Source organism: Ovis aries, chromosome 14 (assembly GCF_016772045.2).
Source record: "Ovis aries strain OAR_USU_Benz2616 breed Rambouillet chromosome 14, ARS-UI_Ramb_v3.0, whole genome shotgun sequence".
Lineage (NCBI taxonomy): Eukaryota > Metazoa > Chordata > Mammalia > Artiodactyla > Bovidae > Ovis > Ovis aries.
Genome location: NC_056067.1, coordinates 18464790 through 18486663, shown reverse-complemented (window position 1 = coordinate 18486663; position 21874 = coordinate 18464790). Strand labels below are relative to the sequence as shown.

The following is a 21874-nucleotide window of genomic DNA, read 5'->3' as shown; positions in this document are numbered from 1 at the left end:
TCACATTCTAAATAACGACAGGGAGGTGAGGAAGAGAACGAAATAAATCAACCTTCTCCAACTGCACAACTTAAAAGGGATTATGCTCAGAAGCAAGAAGAAGGCAGGGATGCCGTCTCCTTATCAGGCACACGGCTGCTCCAGACACAAACAGAACTCTTGGCAGGCATCCTTCTTCCCCATCGTGGGGGGAGGGGGGAATGAAATCTTAATCCGCAAAGGTCAAACTCATCCTCCTTAAGTACAATCAAGCCGATGCTGTTTTTCCCTAATTTCCAGGAAAGAACAGTCCCTTCCGTGAGCTGAGGTACAGACTGGGGTTCAAGAAATGAAGCTCATAAATCTCCAATTTGCTGGCGTGACCCAGATTTCCAATCCTCCACCATGGAATCCAACCAGGAGTCTCATTCGGGACTCAGGAAATATGCCCACTGCACTCCAAGGCAAAGGAAGCTCCAGGATAAGTTGGTTTTGCAATATGAGTAAGGAAGGCCCATCTCCCTGCCTCTGACAATCACCACTGGACGTCATGGATTGAGCAAACAAGTAAGTACTTGACAGAGATGATCTCGTTTAATACTCACACATGCCCATGAGGTGGATAACTCTGTTATCCCCAACTCTGCTATCCTCAACTTACAAATGGAAATGGAAGCTCAGAGGGGCAAAGACCCAGAGTCACAGAGCCTGTAAATGGGAGAGCCAGCTGACCCCAGGCTTGCTCTCCAGCTGGGGGCCCTCCCACACTGGCATGCAACCCTGTTTCTTCCTTTCTCTGCCACCCCGCTTCCCTCCTTTATAGCTTAGGCTCCCTTCTGCCCACCTAACAAGTCCCAAATCCCCAGGGAGGGTTAAGAGAAGGTGGGTGTACGCCCAGGAGCCCCTTGCCCCCTAGGCTCCTGCGTCATCTCCTATCACCTACTCCCAGCTCCAGAAATGCAGCCCAGCCTCTCAAATGGCCCATCCAAGAAGCGGGCTTCCTAGCATAATATTTTCCTCCCACAGAACGTGAGAATAAAGGGCTCTTTGCTTGTCTCCTGAAATAACTGGCTCTTACCATAAAGCAATCTTCTGCCCAGTAAAAATATTTCTGTAAAACTTGGTAACTCTATCTGCAGTTCCTTTTCTGAAAGTCAAAAACCTTGGAGAGTGAAACATGGCAGGGACAGACTTTATGACAAGCTCATGAAGTCATGTCTCCCCAGAAATTTCCTCCTTAACCCTGTGATTAATTTGCTGTTAACCACAGGGGTTTTGTGTCTTAATACTCTCAAAGCAAAGCACCAGTTTGCATTTCTGCAGAACAATACCTACCACCTGAGACCTAGTGTCCAGCCAGGTGGGCAGCGGAACCACTGGCTGGGGCTCAGGGGCCAGAAAGGACTCTGCTGAGATCGGGGACCTCCACCAAGCAGACATCATGCACAGGTGAGCTGTCACCTGTCCATGGCCTGACCATGGCCACGCAGGAGGCACAGTTTATAAAATGAGTGAGAGGTGTCCTAAGATCAGAATGGAAAACCGCTCACAGCTAACTCACACTCACCCCAAGACGGCTGGATAAGTCACTGAAATCTCCTTGGCCTTAGTCTGCCCATCTGGAAATGGAAAAGAATCACTCCAGGGAACTCTTGAGTGAACAAAGATGTTCTCTCTGAACCTCTTCATCCATCAAATAGCAACCAAGCCCCTTCCAGATGCTGCCTTGGGTCCCAGAGAGATGGCTTGGGTTCACTGGGAATCAGCAGCTCCAGAGAGGTCTTATAGGACTATCGAGTATGTTTACTGAGTGCTGACTGCACGCTAAACCTTAAATCGCAACATGCATTATTTCGTTTAATCCTTGAAATGACTCCAAGAGATGAGTGCTTTTTCCCTAAGGAAATTAAAACCCAAAGTGAATACAGTTCAGTACAAACCCAGATCGGAAGTCCAGGTCCAACGCTGTGTGCCCCCCTGGAGTAGAGAAGATCCATATAAGAAAAAAAAAAAAAGTTAAATGATGAGGTTTTTAAAATATTCATACAAACTCAGGCAGCAGTTCTTAACCTGGGGGCTACAGGTGCCCTGAAATTAGGGGTCAAGGTGTAAGAGCACTTATTTAAGGAGAAAGACACCATCTGATATAGCAGATTCCCAGAAGCATCTTATTACCTACCCCCTGAGGGTTAAGGATCACCTAATTATGTCATGTATGGATGTGAGAGTTGGACTGTGACGAAAGCTGAGCGCCGCAGAATTGATGCTTTTGAAGTGTGGTGTTGGAGAAGACTCTTGAGAGTCCCTTGGACTGCAAGGAGATCCAACCAGTCCATTCTAAAGGAGATCAGTGCTGGGTGTTCTTTGGAAGGACTGATGCTAAAGCTGAAACTCCAGTACTTTGGCCACCTCATGTGAAGAGTTGACTCATTGGAAAAGACTCTGATGCTGGGAGGGATTGGAGGCAGAAGGAGAAGGGGACGACCCAGGATGAGATGGCTGGATGGCAGCACCGACTCAATGGACGTGGGTTTGGGTGAACTCCGGGAGTTGGTGATGGACAGGGAGGCCTGGCATGCTGCCGTTCATGGGGTTGCAAAGAGTCGGACACGACTGAGCGACCGAACTGAACTGAACTGAACCATGCTCATCACAGAGAGGCTAGGAGCTTGAAAGGAAAGCTATGACTCATGGGGACTGCATGAAGGAGCCCCCCTTCTAGATTTGCATGGCAAACCACTTATGCTCTTCCAAGAGCCAATGGCAAGCAATGGTCCTCCCCAGATAGCTAGCTAATTGTCAGGCTGCCTCATCCCCACCCACGCCTGCCAGCTGCTGGCTGGAGCTGCGGTCAGTGTGTTTTACATGCAGCACAGATGTTGGTTCCATCCACCCACTGTGCATTCTGCAGTCTTCTTCTTACAGGTGGTTTTCCTTTAGGGAACCACCCACCCCCCACCATCCCAGACCTTGCGGTTTGTGGGGAGGGGGCTCTGATCCCAGCCCCCACTCCAGGGTGGCCATGTGACCCAGAACTGGCAGAAGCAGAGGGTTTGGTTCTGGGATGGCCATGGGATCAAGTCACAACTAGAGGATCCCAGCCTAAACTTTGGTCGAAACTATCTTCTACTTGGAGATGGAAGCCCAGACTGCTAGGAGCCAAATTTCCACCACCTGAGGGAGAGTCAGCCCAAGAAAGAAGCTGACCCAAAAGAAACCAGAGCTGAGAGCAGAAGCTGCCACCCTGGGACAGCTGGATGGAGCTCTAGGACCCAGCTTTCCTGAATTTGGATTTCCCTAGTGGCTCAGATGGTAAAGAATCTGCCTGCAATGTGAGAGAACTGGGTTTGATCCCTGGATCAGGAAGATCCCCTGGAGGAGCGCATGGCAACACACTCCAGTACTCTTGCCTGGAGAATCCCATGGACAGAGGACTTGGATGGGCCACAGTCCATGGGGTCACAAAGAGTCGGACACAATTGAGCGAACTCAATTCACCCTCCCGACCCCCCCATTACAGAGGTCAATAAGACGCCTCTGTAGGAAACAGCTAAGATAGGCTTAAAATTCAAAGGGTCCTGACTCATCCACACAGAGAAAGGTCACACCTACTTAGCCACAAACCCCCCTGAAGCTTCTGCCCTTGTGAATTTTGAAGACTCTGGCTTTGCCAGAAAAGAAATAGAGGGCTTGGTGGGGGAGGGACCCCTAAGGGCACTACCCTGAGTCCATCCCAACCCCACAACCCCTTCCAGCTACTGGCATCTCTCTCCATCTCTTCTAGAAAAGCGTATCCCTAGAGCTGTCTATGTGTGCTATTTTCTCATTTCTCCTAAATGTATTGGCTCTTTGAAGAATACAAAGTGGTACTTCCTCACTGGGGGAAAAAAGTCAACAACGTAAAAATGTATAATGTGAAAACTGAATTCCTTCTCTCCTCACCATCTCCCACCACTGCACGCCTCAGGGAAACAGAGTTTGACAGTGTATTATTCCAGATCTTTCCATGTACATCAGCAAATACATACAGACACAGGCCTGAACAGACTTTTGTATACTGTGAAAAACAGGGCCACTTTATGCTGATGTTTTGTTTCCACTTTGCTCATTCAACAGCATCTCAGGGCCTCCTTTCTATCAGCATGTAGCCCTCATTCAACCTGGTTTTACCAGTTGCAGAGAGATCCTGAAATGGAAGGGCTACACCACTGTCTACTGGCCTATCTTCTGTGATGGATATTTGAGTTACTATAAGTATTCCTTCTTTCAAATAACGTAGCCATGGATGTTCTCACACGTACGTGCTTCTGCTCCCGTGCACGTGTTCCTCAGTCCCTTCACGACCCATGCCAATCTCACCTGCGCTATCATTCCACCAAGACAGCTCCTGCCAAACCGGACTGGGAGCACCAGGACCCAAAGTCCAATGGGCACCTTTTCTTACTCAGGCTGTCAGCAGTTCCTCTCCAGGAGACCACATCCTCCCTCCTGGTAAAATACTCTGATGGCCCCCAACCTATCACAGCTGGAGATTCCCTGGTGGCTCAGATGATAAAGAACCTTCCTGCAATGCTGGAGACCCGGGTAGGATCCTTGGGTCAGGGAGATTCCTCTGTAGAAGGAAATAGCAACCCACTGCAGTATTCTTGCCTGGAGAATCCCATGGACAGGGGAGCCCAGTGGGCTACAGTCCTTGGGGTTGCAAAGAGTCAGACACAACTGAGTGACCACACTTTCACTTGTACTTTTCTTTCATTCTATCACATCTCCCAGTATTTATGCCCCTGTGTAGTCCCTTCCCCTGAACCTGGGCTGAACCTGTGACTAGCTTTAACAAAGAGAATGTGACACTGCCAATTCTAGGTCTAAATCCTTAAAAGGCCTGGCAGTCTCCGCTTTTGCACTTGTAGGAACTTGGCCATCATATGAGAAGTCTGACTGCCCTGAGACTGCCATGCTATGAGGAAGCCCAAGCCAACCCTGCGGTGAGGCCACCTGAAAGAGAACCGAAGCCCCAGGCATAAGGCAAGTGGGCCTGTGGCAGCTGGCCCCTCGCTGTTGGAGCCAACCCAACTAGGCCACAGGGAGCTGGAGGCCAGGTGTCCCTGCCCAGCCCTGCTCAAACCACATAATCTTAAGCAGATCACAAAATGATTAAGGCACTAAGTTTTGGACTAATTTGTTACACAACAAAACATAACCTAGACATCCATCTTTTCTTTACTACATTCTGAAAGGAGGAAGTAAAGGCCAGGAGAGGTCACAGCAGACACCTAATGGCTAAGCTGGGCTCAGGATTCCCCAAACAGTTTTCTGTCCAGAAGGATTGAGTTTGCAGGATGCAGCTGCTGCTTGTCATGCTCAGAGGCTGGTTTCTAAGGTCAGAGGACATGGGACCCCCCAAGGGCCCTCTTCATGCCCTAAGCAAAGGGAGTGGTTGTACAAGACAGCAACCATGGAAATCCTGGGAAATCTGTTCTGACCAAACTGTCAACAAACCAAGAAGCCCTGACGTCAAGAAAGAAAACTTAGGCTCAGAGAGGTTAGGGAACTTGCTCAAGGTCACACAGCCAGTGAGAAGCAGGGCTAGGTCCCGAAACCAGGCATTCAAACTCAGAGTCTAGACCAGTGACCAAACACCAGTGTTTTCTAACACTTATGGTGACCCACAATAAGAATTATGCTTTATAATGGGCCTCAGTATATATGGATTTGGGTATAGATATGCATTTAGATAGAGACATATCTGGGCTTCCCTGATGGCTCAGTTGGTAAAGCATCTGTCTGCAGTGTGGGAGACCCAGGTTCAATCCCTGGGTTGGGAAAATTCCCTGGAGAAGGAAATGGCAACCCACTCCACTCCTCTTGCCTGTAAAATTCCATGGACAGAGGAGCCTGGTCCATGGGGTCACAAAGAGTCAGACACGACTGAATGACTTCACTTTCTTTCTTTTTATAGACATATCTAGATCTATGTATCTATTTATTGGTATGGACATCCATGTCTGTATATCCATATCTATCTGTCATCTATAGACATGCCTGTCCATGACTAGCAACTAAACAGAAAGTAACACAAAGCAACATTTACTATTACTACACAGGATGTTCTCTCTTATTTTTGTTTTTGTCTATTTCATTTTTTTTAATACTGGTCACTACATAGATTTCAAGAGCCATGAATGGGCTTATAAGACACAGTTTAAGAAGAAAAAAAAAAAAACCTCACCTATAATGAGTTAAGACAGCTCTCAAATCAGACTGCTCTGAATTTGAATCCTGCTAGAGCAAGATTCCACTTCCAAGTCAAGTGACTTTGGGCAAGAAGGCAGATTTCCTTAAAATCTCAGTTTCCCCAGCAGTAAAATGGGATAATGGTAGTACCTGCCTCATAGTGGGGCTGGGAGAACGGAGTCGTAGTGACCACTCTTGGCCCAGGGCCTGGCATACAGCAGATGCTCAATGCTGCACCCATGGCTCAGCACAGGGCTCAGCATACAGCAGGCACTTAACAACCACACTGAAGCTGCAGCCACAGAACCCCAAGTAAGGAGGCATGTACCCAAGACTGACTGGGGCAGTGGGTTCCTGGAGATCTCCAGGACAGGGGAGCAAGAAAAGTGCTCCCAGCACCCACTTAGAAGGCAACTTCCTCCCTGGTTTGTAGTAGTTCTCTGACATCATCATTTGCTTTTGAAGTCTATCTAGATCCCTGGGGGAAAGAAGGCTAAAACAAGGTCAGGGTCAAAAGCTGCCCTGTAACAAGGTACCCCAAAGTAGCACCCTCAAGCCTACTCAGGTGGAGCTGCCATGAGTCAAAGCCTGCGTGAGAGCCCTCCCACCCCCAGCCTGTGCAGGCCACTGGAGTAAGAGACACATTTGGAAGGCTCGGGTCTTCCCCAGCCTCAGTTGTGGCCTGAGGGTGGCCAGGCCCATCCTGCTGACAGGCACCATTTAGGCTCTGCGCCACCCTCTCCAGGGCCCCAGCTCTGTCCTCAAGCTCAAGGCTGGGGGCTTGAGCAGCACATGGCAGACCAGCCAATCAGCTCCAGGCTTTTGTGAGACCCGAGGTTCTCCCCCATCTCGCACTCAGCTAGAAGGAAGAGAATCAGGAGGGATCAGACATGAATAAAAAATATATAAAACTGTAGAAGATTTGCAGCAGGTGGACAAGGGCTCAAAATAAGTTGCAACACATAGCATCCCCCACCCCCCGCAACCCCCAAGAGCCACCCACCCCTGCACTGGACCTTGCATTTCTACTTGAACATCTCAGGGACTGGACTTTCCTAAGCCAGACACCAGAAGTGGGTTAAAGACTCCCTACTCGGCAATCACGCCTTGTGGCCTTTGCACTTCCCAAACCCTTTGTCTGAGCTGTTTTTACCAAACCTTTAGTCACCTGGCTATTTACCCTTTTGGGACTCAACAACTTAGTTCCCTAAACCAAAGGAGAACCCCTCCTCATTCTCTCTTACCACGCCCTGTTCTTTCCCCTCATCACATGCGGTGCACATTTGGGTGAGCATCCACTAACCACACCAGACAGCTGCAAGAGGAGGGGCGACATCTGCTTTGCCCTCCCTGATTTACCAGAGTGAACGCATTTCACTCTCTGAATGACTCCACAAGGTAGGAAATTATGACCGCCACATATGTGAAAGCTGAGGATCTGCGGTAAGCTATCAGGTAACCCAGGGCCACCCGGCTGGGAGAGTTGGGAAGTCTGATTCTCAAAGTTCTAAACATACTCCTGACACCTACTACGGGCACACTCTGGGCATTGGTATAAAAGGGGGCACAAAAGACATCTACACTGTCCTTACCCCACCTGCCCTCCCATCCTTCTCTCTACCAACTGGAACATACTATCCATGACTCCCCAGCTCCCAGCCTTGGCTTGGGCTGTACCCTCCACCTTGGAGGCAGCCTGAATCCACCCTCCCTGGCTGGGCTCAGGAGGTTAACTTGCTGAGCCTGTCTTCTCAGCTGTATACAGGGGAATAATAATGTAAAGAACGCATGTACAGTATGAGGCACTTTAATATCCATTTGTATGCACTATTATCCCTCACACAGTCATACCCCACCAAAATCTTGTAGGTTTAAATCAATAGTCACAAGCCAGGCCATATCCAGCTGTCTGGGTCCACCCAAAAGAGTGTTTTTGAAAATTTTTATGTAGTTGACGATAATTTTTTAAATTAGAAAAATTTCACATAAAACTCCAGACGGCTGGATTCTCTTAATGATCAAAAGATGTGGCAACACCAGGCCACATTTCCACATGACAACAGCTGGCTGAGGCTGAGGGGCGCTGCTCCCTGGACACGGCACATGTACTCCCCAGGGCATCCAAGCCCTCCCCATCTCCCGGCTGTCTCCCAGCCAGCCTGACGAGTTGGTGAATATGACTCCTCTGGTCCCTGCAGGTCCTTTAGATTCTGACCCCTGGTCTCGGCCTTACCATCCTTAGAGCTGTATTGACATGCCGTGTCTTTCAAAAACACCTCCTCCAATCTCTATAACCCTGTGTCTCTTCCTGGTTTTGTAACAGTAAGAGCGAACTTACACAGTTACCATCCGTCCCATATTACAACCATTTTACAGTCTGAGTCCTCACAGCTGCCCTGTGAAGCAGACACTGTCATCATCCTCACTGTACAGACGAGGAAACACAAGCACAGAGTTGATTAGTCTATTTCATTCCCACCCTCATCCATTACCTGCCCCCCCATCCCCCACGCCGCCCCCTCATCCTGTGCTGCTCTGCGCCCTCAGGAAGACCACCTTGTGCACCCATTCACCAGGGCTTCCCAGTCTCTGACTTCTGAATTCAGCTGCCAACGGGAGGCCCCGGCAAGAAACTGGAGGATGCTAGGAGATGGGGGTGGTGTGCTTCTTCTGCACCTCCTCACTACTTCTGTACCGTATCTCTGACTGCAGTTAATCCTCCATCTTTATAGCTTCTGCCTGGTCTCCACCCATCCTCAGCTGTGACTCCTACATGGATCCAATCCAAAACATCCAACACATCCTCCCTGGCCCTTTCTGCCCTTGGGGGGCGGTAACAGCTTCCTCCTATTGCCAGGGACCCACCAGACACTGGGTACCTCTAGACCCCATGAAGGCTCCTGAATGCTGCCCATACCTCTGGAAGCTAATTTCACTTAGACTCTCCAGGGCGGCTCTGTTTCCCGCTAGATCTCTGGCTGACAGAGGTTTGACACTGTGCCCAAGTTCCCACAGGCAGAAAACGGCGCAGCAGGATCTGAACCCAGGACACTGGGCCTCAGAGTCCTCACTCTGGCACCACCCCCGACACCACCTGTTCTATTCTACTCCTCCCGGTCCTTCACCCACCTGTGGCCCCCTCAAGAGTCCCCTGGGCGGCCCTTGAGAACTAAGCGCTGTGCCTGGATCGAGGCAGACCTTCCAGAATCTCTCCCTCAGCCCATAGAATTAGTCACTTGATTCCTCTTTATCCTCTGAAGTATTTTTACAAGGGAGAGCCCATCCTTCCCCACATTCCTTCTTCCCCTAGATCAAAGGGCTTACCTCTGTCCTGCTGGCCCCTCACACACTTGTCTCTCCTCTGGACAAAGACCAACCTCCACAGCATGGCTAAGAAGGCCCCCAGGCCCAGGCCATGACCCCTCTTCAGCCAGCTGAACTTCGATCAGTATCTCAAACGGCCCACTTCACTACAGGGCGTTCTCCCATGTGGTGGGTCAGTCCAGCCACCGTTGCATGTTCTCTCCCCTTGCCTCGCTCAGCACTACCCCTCTCCCGATGCAACTCTGGGCTTAAATCACAGCTCCTCTGAGACCACCTGTGACCCTGGACCAGTTCACACTCTCTGCTCTGGACTTTACAAGTGTCTAAAGAAAGTCTTTCAGACTTTCAGAGAATGCCCAGAACATTCTCTAACATTCCCTAAATATTGTCATTATTCAGGAGATAACTTTTCAAACATGAGCCAATCAAACATGAATATTAATGCAAAGTAAAGTATTAGCAAATCAAATATGTGCTAAGTTGCTTCAGTTGTGTCTGATTCCTTGTGACCCTCTGGACTGCCAGGCTCCTCTGTCCATGAGATTCTCCAGGCAGGAATACTGGAGTGGGTTGCCATGCCCTCCTCCAGGGGATCTTCCTGACCCAGGGATCAAATCCACATCTCTTATGTCTCCTGCGTTGGCAGGTGGGTTCTTACCACTAGCACCACCTGGGAAGCCTAGCAAATCAAATATAATAATATTTTAAAGCAGCAGTCTAGCACGGGAAAGAAGGATTTAGTTTAGGAATGCAAAGAAACTTAAACTCTAGGAAATCTGGCAATGTAAATCATTCATATAAATCACACATTATATTAGCAAAGAATCATCAGCTCCATCAATACTCCAACAGCATTTGATAAAATTCAATAATTATTCCTGGTTTAAAAAATCTTAGCAAGTCAGGAGATAAAGAAAGCGTTCTTAATTAATTAAACAATGAAGATCATACTTAATAGTTATGAATCAGTCAAGGATATTCTAACCAATGCAATAAGATAAGAAAAATGGATAAGAAAAATGGATAAGAAAAACTTTCAAAGATGAAAGTTCAGTTTCACTAAACTCTAAGTTCTGTGAGGCAGGAAGTATGTTCTATTCCTCATAATTTCCACAACATCCTAACCACACTCAAAAATCTGTGGAATGAACAGCCACCCAGATTAGGTCTGATTCCCATTAAGTGTTCTCAAAGCACCCAGAACCTTTCCTTTGAGGCATAAATCATGACTTAGATTGTGTAATTTGTTTTTAAAAACCCTTTTCTTTTCCGACTAGAATGTAAGGTCCATGAAAACAAGGACCATGCCTACTGACAGGGCAGATGTATACCTGGCATAAAGTAAGTACTGAATTTCTGTTGCACAGATGCATAAATGACTTGAATAGAAGGCATTCAATACAAAGTTTCCAAATTGCAATAAATGTAATAAATTTTATCCTACTTCTCAGCTAGAAGATTTGAGGCCCAGAGAAGAGAAGGATGCTTCAGCTGATGCCACACACCACTGTGAAGCCCACCCATTACCCTGGGTTCCTCTGAAAGGTGTCAGCCACACATAGGCCACAGCCCACGCAGCTCAATAAGTAAGGAAAGTGAAGCCCAGAGCAATTCTTGGAGCCCTCAAAGCAAACACACATCCAGGACACACCCCGGTGGGCAGAGTCCCCTGGTAAGAGCTCCTCATGCTGTCTTGCTGGGGAGAAAGATGACTTCAGCAGAGGGACCTGAGGCCTCCCTCGCAAAGCCCTGTGACAAGTACCACATGGATAAACAGCCCCCTCTGCTTTCCTGGGCAGTTATTAAAGAATTACTTATGTCTCTGTAAATGCTTGTTTAGAAAAGGTTCTCCACCCCACCTGGGCTTGGCAGCAGCGGCAGCATCACCAAACCTGCCCTTTGGGGAGTGATCAGCCTTTTCCTCCAGCTCCTGAAGGAACTCGGCCATTCTTCATGTGCAGAGTCTGAAGTGAGCCATAAAGAAGCAGGCAGCTTCCCAGGATAAACGGAGCACGGTGACATCAAAGACTGCCTTCCAGATTAAACAACCAAGGCCTTCAGCTCTCTCTGGCGTTTCTTCCAGGATATTCTGGGCTCCTGCCTCAGTTCTCCCTTGGATGGAATGGCAGATATTTTGTTTGTGAGAGTCTGAATTTTTTCCTTCCTTGGGGAGTGGGGGAAGCGAGGGGAAAGGAGGAGGAGAGAGAGTGAGAGGAAGAAAAAGAATGTCTGTGAGAGACAAGAGCCACAAAAAGAACATGTGTGAGTAGAAAAGAGAGCGGGAAGTCAGGGAGGCAGCCTGAAATGCCTGCTTTGGAATCCAACAAGTGACCTAAAAATTCCAAAGTTGTGAACCTTCAGTCACAGTGAGTGAGGTTGCAAGAACCCTCGAGCAAAGAGGATTGTGTATGTGTGTGTGCTAAGTCGCTTCAGTCGTGTCTGACTCTTTGTGACGCCATGGACTGTAGCCCGCCAGGCTCCTCTATCCATGGGATTGATTCTCCAGGCAAGAGTACTGGAGTGGGCTGCCATGCCCTCCTCCAGGGGATCCTCCCGACCCAGGGAGCAAAACTGTGTCTTTTAAACCTCCTGCATTGGCAGGCAGGTGTTCTTTACCACCAGGGCCACCTAGGAAGCCCATAAGGAGGGTCGGGGGGTCCCTGACTCCCCGGGGCCCACAGATCTCCTTATGGGCTCCTGCCCCTTGCTTGCCCAGAGGGTCACAATGCACTCCTCTTCCTCAGACACATCTGGTAAACTGAGGCAGGAGACCCTCTTCCCTCCAGCACAGGCTCACAGCAATTCTGGGGTAGGACAGGCTCCCCTGGGATTGGCATGTCACTACACCCCTTGGCCCTTGGGATGCCTCCCTCTGCCAATCCCATGGCTCAGGCACCACATCCCACCCACAGCTGGGCTTCTGACCTTCCTCCCACAGAGGGCAGCAGGGGCCACCCCTCACCCAAACAGCTTGGGTAATGTCCCCCAGTCCCTGGGCATGACACTGCACGCTCTACAGAGCATGCCAGTGTCTGGACCAGCAGGCTGGCTGCCAGGCCGGCTCCACCCCACCCACCTGTCTAGAGGGACAGGGAGCTCACATGTGCCAAGAACCACTAAACTGTGGGGGGATTTGTAAAATCTAAAATTTGTAGCAAGAACGAGCACCAGAGAGTTTCAGACCCCACAAGACCCACAGCCACTTGGAGCCCACAGCCCCTTCTCGAGGGCTCAACCCAACCACGGACACTAATGTGCTGGGGCCTCCCCGAGCTCCTGCTGCACAAACCCATCCCCTCTTTCCACACTTCCTTCCTCACTGGCCCAGCCTCTCACGAGTGTCACTGTCTGCCAGTGCACTGCGCACACGCTTATTCTTCATCTCCTTTATTAGACTGGGAGCCACAGGAGGACAGGCGCCACGTCTCTGCGATCTGCCACTGTAGCCTCAATGCCTGTCTTGGCTAGGGAATTCATAATTAGTAACAATCCATTATTGACCATAGTGAATGAACAGCTGAGAGTCTGGGAGAAAAGGCTGAATTACAGCCTGTCGTTTATTCCTGCTTCCAGCTTTACCTGGCCGGAGGAGGAAGAGGCAGTGACGGTGACCTAATCCATCTCCATTCATTCTTCATTCATTCACTGAGCAAATTTATCATGAGAGCCCACCACATGCCCCGGGACTGCCACAAGGAAGACAGATTCCTCAGGAGGTGATTCTCCCTTTGCTGACCGCTCAGCCTTGTTGCTTTAAGGCTTCAGAGGAACAGTCTGGCCCCTGAGCCCAGTGCCCAAGCTTCCTGGTATGAGAAGGAATATGCTCTGTCCAGTCATCACCCGCATTATCGCCTCACTCTGACACTCCCACGGGGCGAGGGGATTAAACATTCCCCAAGTCTAGAAGTTTGTGGGACATATGCGGTTGTCTCCTGGTTTAGCTTCCCACTGAGTTTACGACAGTCTGCACAAGGTGTGAATGTAGAGGGTTTATTTCTGAATTTGAGGGAAAGCACACACATAACAGCCTGATTTGGGGAACCAGAGTCCTTCTCAAGGACAAAAAGGTTTGTAGGGAGGATAAGACACTCCTCGAAGCCTCTACCAGAGACCCCGTCACAGAGACGCATTAATGTATCCAGAATGACACCTTGCCCACTTTCCACCATTCTGAGGGACCCAGATCTACCGGAAACCAGAAGCTGGCACTCTGCCCAGCCCCAGCTTGCCCCTGCTCTCCTCCCCATCCCCCACGGGTCCAGAAAGCTGCCAGGTGGGGCTATGAAGCTGGCCTGGGTGCCACAGGCAGAGGGCACTCTCTGTGGAGAACTCAAAGAAACCAGTGAGTGGAAGCCCAAACGCCTCCTCTAGCCTCAAAGCAAATCATCTTTTAATTGTGAAACACCAAATATTTAATTTATGCTCTACCTCAAATGTCAAGTCCACCTCCCGGCACATAGCTTTGAAACCACGTAAGGAGGCCTAACACTTTCCATATGGTGAAGACATGGGGCCTTTTAATTGTGCCAACTGGTATCATTCAAGGGTAATTCCCCTGGAATCCAGCACTCAGGCAGCAGCTGGGCCAGCCTCCAATCTCATCACCCAGCCCGATACGTCCCCGCAGGCTCCCACCATGCCTGCACCGTCCCAATCTCCCCCAAATATCAAAATGCACAAGGTGCCCCTAATCAAATTACCAAACCGCCTGGCAGCCACCTTTGATCCAGAGGCAGGCTTGCCTGCACCAAAGTGCTCAGCCTGTTTTCTTCAGGCGACTTTGCCATAAAAGAACAAAAGGGCCAAACTGGGGGTTGGGGGAGGGGATGGTCTTAAATGCGGAGGTCAACGTGCATATATGCACACGCACGTGCATGCTACAGGAGTGTTCACAGACACGCAGATTCTGCTTCTCCAAGTGGTCTCCTATCAATATCTCTGTCCATTTACTCCGTCCATCTACTAAACTTGTTAATTTTACCCATTGTATCTTCCAGATCCAACATTTCCAATTGCTTTCCTTTTGTCAATGCCTGTTGCTGCTTCATGCTTCTAATATCCTTTATCTCTGAGATTATTATGCTTACTTCAATGTCTAATTATCTAGCACACAGTTGCCTGGCATACAAATTGTTCATGTATCATTCATCTTCTGTAGAACTCATACAGCTTGCATGTCTCCTTATTTTTCTCCTCTGAGCTCATATTCCCTTGAAGCTCATCATGTACCACTGAAAGGGCAGATGTCTTAACCTGTGTCCCTCCAAATGAGGCTATAAAGTATGGGGGAAGGAAGCCTCTCGTTTCATAATCTGGGCCCCCATCTCCACCTTCCCAGGGCCTCAGGAACCTGCCTGGCTTTCCCCAGGTTCTACGCTTTATGAAGAGTTACCTGCCAAAACTCTGCCAGGGATGAGCAGGTTATTACACCCATTTTGCAGATGAGCTCCTTAAGGTAGACAAAGGTAAAATGGTTTATACAAGGTGACAAGCTATTGTGGCCGAGACTGACCTCATTTATTTATTTATTTTTTGGAAGGGTAGGCATGGGTTAATTGCTGATGAGGTCACCCTCTCACATCCCAAGATCTTGCATGAAACTAAGACCCACCTTAAACACTTATTAAGCTACTCAGACCCCCTCAGGGAGGAAGAGGGCAAGCAGGGGCCCCTCACGCTTCTGCCTGCCTCACCCCAAAGTGCTCGGCAGCTGGCCAGCGTGCCACCTCTTAGGGATGAGTAAGTGCGACCCCCTCCAGGCAGATGCTCTGGTGCGGGAAAGTACTAGTAAGTACTCCAGAAAGGAAGAAAACCAGAGTCTACACCAGCTGGCTGGCAATTTTACAGGGTTATGAGGAGGATTAAGATAACGTAAGCAAAATGCTTGACACACATGGGTGCTTAATAAATAGTAGTTATCTTTGCAATAATAATACTGCTGGTTGGACGAGCCAGGAATGTGTCCCCAGCTGCCTTGGTGAAAGGCTGGGTGATGGAGTAGAGACAGAAGCCATTCCCAGGACAGGGACAGGTCTGGGGTGGGGGGTGGGGGTGAAGCTCTGCCAGCGCTTGGAAGCACACTTTGGAGCCCACACCCTCCTACATCCTGATGAGATAATGGAAGAACCTAGAGCCACCCTTTCCGTGCCCCTAGAACTCATGGAAACTAAACAGACCGGGGGTTGCCTACTGCGATCCCATTTAATATCTCAAAGTTAAACTGGGGGCATTCTTTCTCAGTCACAGTTTTGACCAGTTGTACTTAACATCTTTCTCAGAATTGACTTCAGACTATCTGTTTCAACTTAGCTTCATCCTAAGCAATAATATCCATGAAATCAAGGGTTTGATGTCCCAGCTATTTCTTTTTTCTGGTAAAAAGGAAAAAAAAAAATGTAACTGTTAAGATAAAAACTATTCCTCTAAGTACTACTTGAAATCACCTCGCAGGCACCCACAGGACAGCCCCACACCTTGGGCTCACCCTGGCTTCTCCCTCGGCCAACTCCACCTCTGCAGGCTCAGGAATGAGGCCAGCAGTGGGGGGAAACCAGGCGTCCGGGTCCCAGTCACCAAGCATGACTCCCAAGGAGGCCGAGTTTCTCTCTTCTGAATATCCTGGATGGCAGGGCCCACCCTCCACCACCCAGCATATGTCACGCTGATGGCTCTCGGGCTCACATCTTCAAAAGTGCTTTGAACAAACACTAATGACCCCTCAGCATTTCTCTGCGAGAGGGGGCTGGGAAAGCAGGGGGCAGGCCCCATCCCATGCTGTCCTCAGCTGGGGGAAGAAACCAGGCAACAAAATTCCCGTGACTTCACCAAAGCCACAGACTTAAGCTGGGGCCCCCTCTTCCCCCTCCCCCATTTTCCCCAATGGCAACTTTTACTGGCTCACATCCCTCTTGCTGGGAACACTACTATTTAATTAAAAACGACAGACTTTTGTTTTCCTCTCCTTCCTTCCTCCTCCCTCCCATCCTCCAGGATTGGATGCCAAGGAGACCCACCAAAAACATGCGGGTAACATTTGTTATGGCTTTGAAGATAAAAGTCAATTGAAGTAAGCCCTCGCTGTATTTCAAGTTTCCCCTAAAGCATGGAGCAAGCTGCCTGGCAGTTTAGGAAAGAGAAAAAAAAAAAAAGGACTGCAAATAAATGTCATTCTGCAGGAATACTTTGTAAAAATAAACAAGCTGAAAAAACCCAAAACTTGATTAATGGAAATCCACTCAGTTGGCCTCTGTCTTGAGCTGCAAAATGCATTTGTTCATATGGCTAAATGGGATCATTTTCACTGGGCTTTAAAGAAATAAGGAGATCAAAAACTGGAAATGGTGGGGGGAAGAAAGGGAAGTTTGTACTTCTGTTTTTAAAGGGCCCTAACTGCAGAGCCCCCTCCCCCGACCCAGCGTTGGCCTTTACTAGGGGACAGTAGCTTCAATTCTAACCTAGCCAGCAGATGAAAAGAAATGGAGAGGAGAAGGCCCCCTGATCAGCAGTGACAGTGTAGGAGGAGATGGGAGCTTCCTCTAGATACAGAGGTTATTTCTTACATGCACAAGAGTCACCTATCCACAGGGTCACCTCCTGCAACTGACTATACTCAGTCCAGATCCCACCACCCTAACACACAGACATACACACATACACACATACACACACACATCTGAAAACTCCACTGGCCCCTCCCCAGCCTATGAACAAGACCAAAGGACTAACCAGACCTGAAACTCAGTCTGTTCCCCTCTAAGTTTAAGAAAAAAAATTAAATGTCACATCAAAAAGTTGATTCATCCTTTGATCCTTGGCTTGCTCGAGTTCCACGCAGACCATCTGAAAGCCCTGTGCAGAGTTCCAGAGCCCATAGGACATCTGTGAACACCAGTCCCAGGCCAGGAGCTGCGGCTGGACTCACTCACTCCCCTGTCACACCTACTACTCCCCTAGGAACAAATCCAGCCACAGGGACTCACTGGGTGAAGGCTGGGGGTGGGCCAGACTAGAGCACAATGAGGCCCTCTCTCTCCTTGTGCACCAAGCCAAGGGGTCTCCCAGATCTCAGTAACCCCCAAGTTCTGCCCCCACCCAGATCACTGGCTGCTCTACTGGGACTCCAAGGCAGTTGGCACTGATGAATGCCACAGACACTTGGAACACATTTGGAGGGTAGCACAGTCCTGCCTTTCACCCAGACTCCCCCAACAACCTTCCCTCTTCCCTAGCGCAACTCCAAATCCACCTTTGAATGCTGGCCACAGAAACAAGAAAGAAATCAGAGCAAGTCCCGAATCCCTCCAGCACAGACAAGTTCCCCATCAACTGGCCCACCTCACCTAGGACATTTCCCCCCAGGCAGCCCTCTGCTCCCCAACTGGCCCCTCCATCTGTGTCACCAGTAAGGTTCCCCGAGGCAGGGGGTGTGCAGGGTCATGTTGGTGGGGCAGGGGCACCTAAGGGATTTCTGGGCTTATAAGTTGTGCCAAGAGGTGCTAAAAGTTGGCTGGGGGGGCGTGTATGGAGACCCATCTCTGAGGTTGAAAGGGAGGTAAGTGGGGATCGTACCCGAGTTCCTCTGCCAACGGTGCCCGCCGCCCGCAGCTGTCGGGGTCCCGAGCTGCCACCCGGGCAGCGCTGCCTCCCGATCCACTCCTCGATGCCTTTCCGAGCCCAGGCGGCGCTCACAGCGAAGCTGTCACCTGGGGCGGGGACGACATGAAGCCCCTGAGTCTGGCCCCTAGGCTGAAAGTTACCCGAGAGAGGAGAGAAAGAGTGGGCGAGGCAGAGGCAGCAAGGGACCAGGAGGGTGCTAAGAGCTGCGCACGATCCTGAGAGAGGGACGCAGGTAATTAGGAGAAGGGGGTTCTCGAAGCGAAGCCCCGAGAGCAGGGACCTAGAGGCGAGCCAAGAGGGACCTGAGGGTCAGGAGAAGGGGCGCAGGAGCCAAGGTCTCCGAGTGGGGGCTGACGACCAAAAAGAGAGGAGGCAGGCTCTTGGTGACGGGGCGGCAGTGAGCGCGGAATTGGGGTGCCGTAGGGGAGGGGTTGAAGGTCAGAAGAGAAAGTACTGGATAGCGGGGAGGGGGCAGCGGGGGCAGAGAGGGGGACACAAAGTGTGCTCCAAGGAAAGGGTGGCTGGAGTAACGGGTGGGGGCGGCCCTGGTAATCAGATCCGCGGGTTAGGCCATTCCGCTGCCGTCCGCGGTGCTTCCCCGTCTAGCCCCCACCCTTCCCCCCGGTGCGTGCCCCGCGCGCCCCTACCTTCCGGGCTCTCCCTGCGCTTGCACACGGCGGCTGCAGGCACAACGCGCGCGGCGGCGGCGGCGGCGGGAGCCGGAAAGAAAGGAGAGGCAGAGAGTTAGCAATCGCGGGGACGAGGGCGGCGGGGACCAGGGGGCCGGCGCGCGGGCGGGGACACTGACCCGGCTTGGAGTGAAGTTTCCCCATGCTGGGGGCGCGGCTGGAGGGGGCGTCCCTAAGCCATGCGCCCGGCCGGCGGGCCCTGAAGGCTCGCCGCGCCTTGTCTCGCTCTCCTCCTCCTGGAGCGGCCCCGGAGCTGAGCGGAGCCCGAGGCGGCGCCGCGACTCGCTCCTGCCGCTGTTGCCGCGGCCGGACTGACGCCCGGGCGAGCCGAGCCCCCAGCCCGCCGCCGCGGCCCGCGCCTCCCCGCGCGCCCATTGGCCGGGCGCGGCGCATCAAAGGCGAGGCGGGCCGCCGAGGGGGCGGAGCGGGGGCGGGGCCGGCGGGCTGGGGGCGGGGCGTGGAGAAGCGCTTAGGGCTGAACACAGCGCCCCCCTCCAGGCTTCGGTCTTCGACCCGGGCCGGGGGCGAGGGACCCGGGACTGGGGACCAGAGGTGGGGTTGGGTGGTGGAGGGAGGCGGAGGAGCTCTGGTCAGTAGGAATATTGGGACAGACACCCTCTTGGGTCCTGCCCGCTGTAGAACAACTGCTCCTCTCACAGCGCTGTTCTCGGAGCTATGTGTTCCCTGCGCTCGATTTTTCCTGGAAGCGGACTGGACTCTGCGGCTCCAATTTACAGGTGATGAAACTGAGGTCGGAGACGAGATGCTGCTCGGAGCGCCCGCAACGTTTCCCTTTCCCAAGTCTTGCACGGTCGGGCTTCGGCAGAAAATGTTCGCTATTCCCCGCCCAAAGCCCGCCGCGCTTCTCCTCCGAACCTCTCTCTAGGCTTTGATTTGGTTGTGCAGGAGAAGCCCCCATTGCGCCTCCGGCCAGCTGTGGACCCAGCCAGCTCGCGGCGGCTACAAGTGTCCGAAAGCCGCGAGTTGCCAGCTAATCGCTCTGTCCTCTCCTCCCGGGCCCGTGGGTGCCCGCCAGGGGGTCGGGGCGCGCTGCCAGCTGTGCGGCCCGGAAGGGGGTAACCGCTGGGCCTTTGATCTTCCTGGGTTTCCGCTCCCCGCTGCAGTTCGCCAGACCCAAGGACTTGTTTGTTTTGTCTGGGGAGGTCTCTGCGGAGAGGAGGGCGACATCAAGGGGTTCCACTCCACCTTTGTGGTTCTCAGAGAGCACGCCTGCTCTGCTGGGGACACTGGAGGCCTGTTAAGTTCGGCCTGGTACTGGGCAGTCTGGGCGTGGGAAAAGAAAACCCTGTGCTAAGAGAGAAGAAAAGCGCTGCCCCTTGGACTGAGTTCTCTGTGCGAGCCTCCGTTTTACAGATTGTAAAACGGAGGCTCAATTCTGTCCTTTTTGCCAACTCCTTAGAGGGACACTGCCCAATAGAAAGATAATGTGAGCAACATATGTAATTTCGAATTTTCTAGTAGCCACATTTTTTTTAAGTAAAAAGCAACATTAACTACTTTTAATGTATTTTATTTAACCCAATAGATCAAAAATATTTCAATTTCAACATATAATGAGATGTACATTCTTTGTTTTGCACTGTTTAAAATCTGGTATTTTTTACACTTAGACCATAACTCAACCCAGATGAGCCATACGGCAAGGGATCGATGGCCACAGGTGTTTGGGCACCACAATTCTGCAGCATCTACATGTCTCCAAAGGATATTGGGGACTGTGCGGCCCTCTAGAGTCATAAATCCCTTCACCCAACAGTGTCTTACTTCCATCCTTCAAATTTGCTTTTTACATCCCCTTTTGCAGAGAAATGAAGGCTCCTCTTATAAGTACATTAATGTTCACAGCAAGCTGGTTCCATTTGAGGAGTGCTGGGACCACCCCCCCCCCAAATAGTTATTGCTCATTTTACATTGCATTTCTCTATACAGTACCTGGGGCTTCCCAGGTGGCACCAGTGGTAAAGAACCCACTTGCCAGTGCAGGAGTCATGGGAGACACGGGTTCAATCCCTGAGTTGGGAAGATCCCCTGGAGGAGGGCACGGCAATCCACTCCAGTATTCTTGCCTGGAGAATCCCATGGACAGAGGAGCCTGGTGGGCTACAGTCCACAGGGTCACAAAGAGTTGGAAATGACTGAAACGACTAAGCACGCATGAATACAGTATCTACTGTATATCAGCCATTGTCTTAAGTTATGTATAACTCTTACACAACCACTGTCTGATGCAGGCCCGTACTTCTTCTATAAGAGAGGAAACCTACTAGGCTCAGAGAGGTGAAGTCACTTGCCCAAGGTCACACAGCTAGTCAGTGACCTGGTTAGGAACTGAGCCCAATCCTGTTGATTCCATTGCCCATGTTGTTTTTACATTGCCCATGTTGTCCCAACACTGTCCAAACTTAACATTCCACTGTTAGAGACAGACTCGCCCACCTGGAAACAAATACTGATTCGGTGCCAGCTGTGTGACAAGCACTGTTTCAGGCACTTAAGATACGTCAGTGAACAAAACAAAGCAATCCCCACTCTCACGGAGCTTGCACTCTACTGGAAGGAAGACTAAGAACAAACATAATGAACGGGCAAATAGTGTGCTAAGTTCGCGAGCATCACCAGCTATAGCGGTGGTTCTCAGCTGAGGGCAGTTTTGCACTTTGGGGGGCATTTGGGATTGTTTGAAGGCATCTGGTAAGCAGAGGCTAGGATTGCTGCTAACCATCCTGGAATGCACAGGACAGCCACCTGAAAGACTGATCCAGCCCCGAGTGTCAGTAGTGCCAAAGTGAGAACCTCTGGGCAGCAGGAGAATGAACGAGCAAAGCAGGGTGCCAGGGATCCGAAGTAAGAGGGAGGTGGGGGCTCTGCGTGTCTGAATTCCAGTAGGAGCTTTCCTGCAGACCCCTCCGAAGGAAATGGAATTTGGTTGAGGGGGGAGGGATGCTGGATGTCTCTCTCACCCCCACCCCCCACTGGTGCCAGGGTGCATCTAAATCAAAGCAAAACTCGGA

The 21874-nt window shown here is 50.9% G+C and overlaps 1 protein-coding gene across 1 annotated transcript in view; it reads right to left on the bottom strand.

Annotated features, from left to right (window-relative positions):
- Positions 1-19155, bottom strand: part of NKD1 (NKD inhibitor of WNT signaling pathway 1) — a 106509-nt gene extending 87354 nt beyond the window's left edge. Inside the window, exons 1-3 of the mRNA XM_027977825.3 lie at positions 18962-19155; positions 18801-18833; positions 18106-18239 (exon numbers count right to left, since the gene is read on the bottom strand). Coding sequence (XP_027833626.1) covers positions 18106-18239; positions 18801-18833; positions 18962-18986 — 192 coding nt within the window. The 5' untranslated portion in view covers positions 18987-19155. The remainder of the gene's footprint in view (positions 1-18105; positions 18240-18800; positions 18834-18961) is intronic.
- Between the last annotated feature and the right edge of the window lie 2719 nt (positions 19156-21874).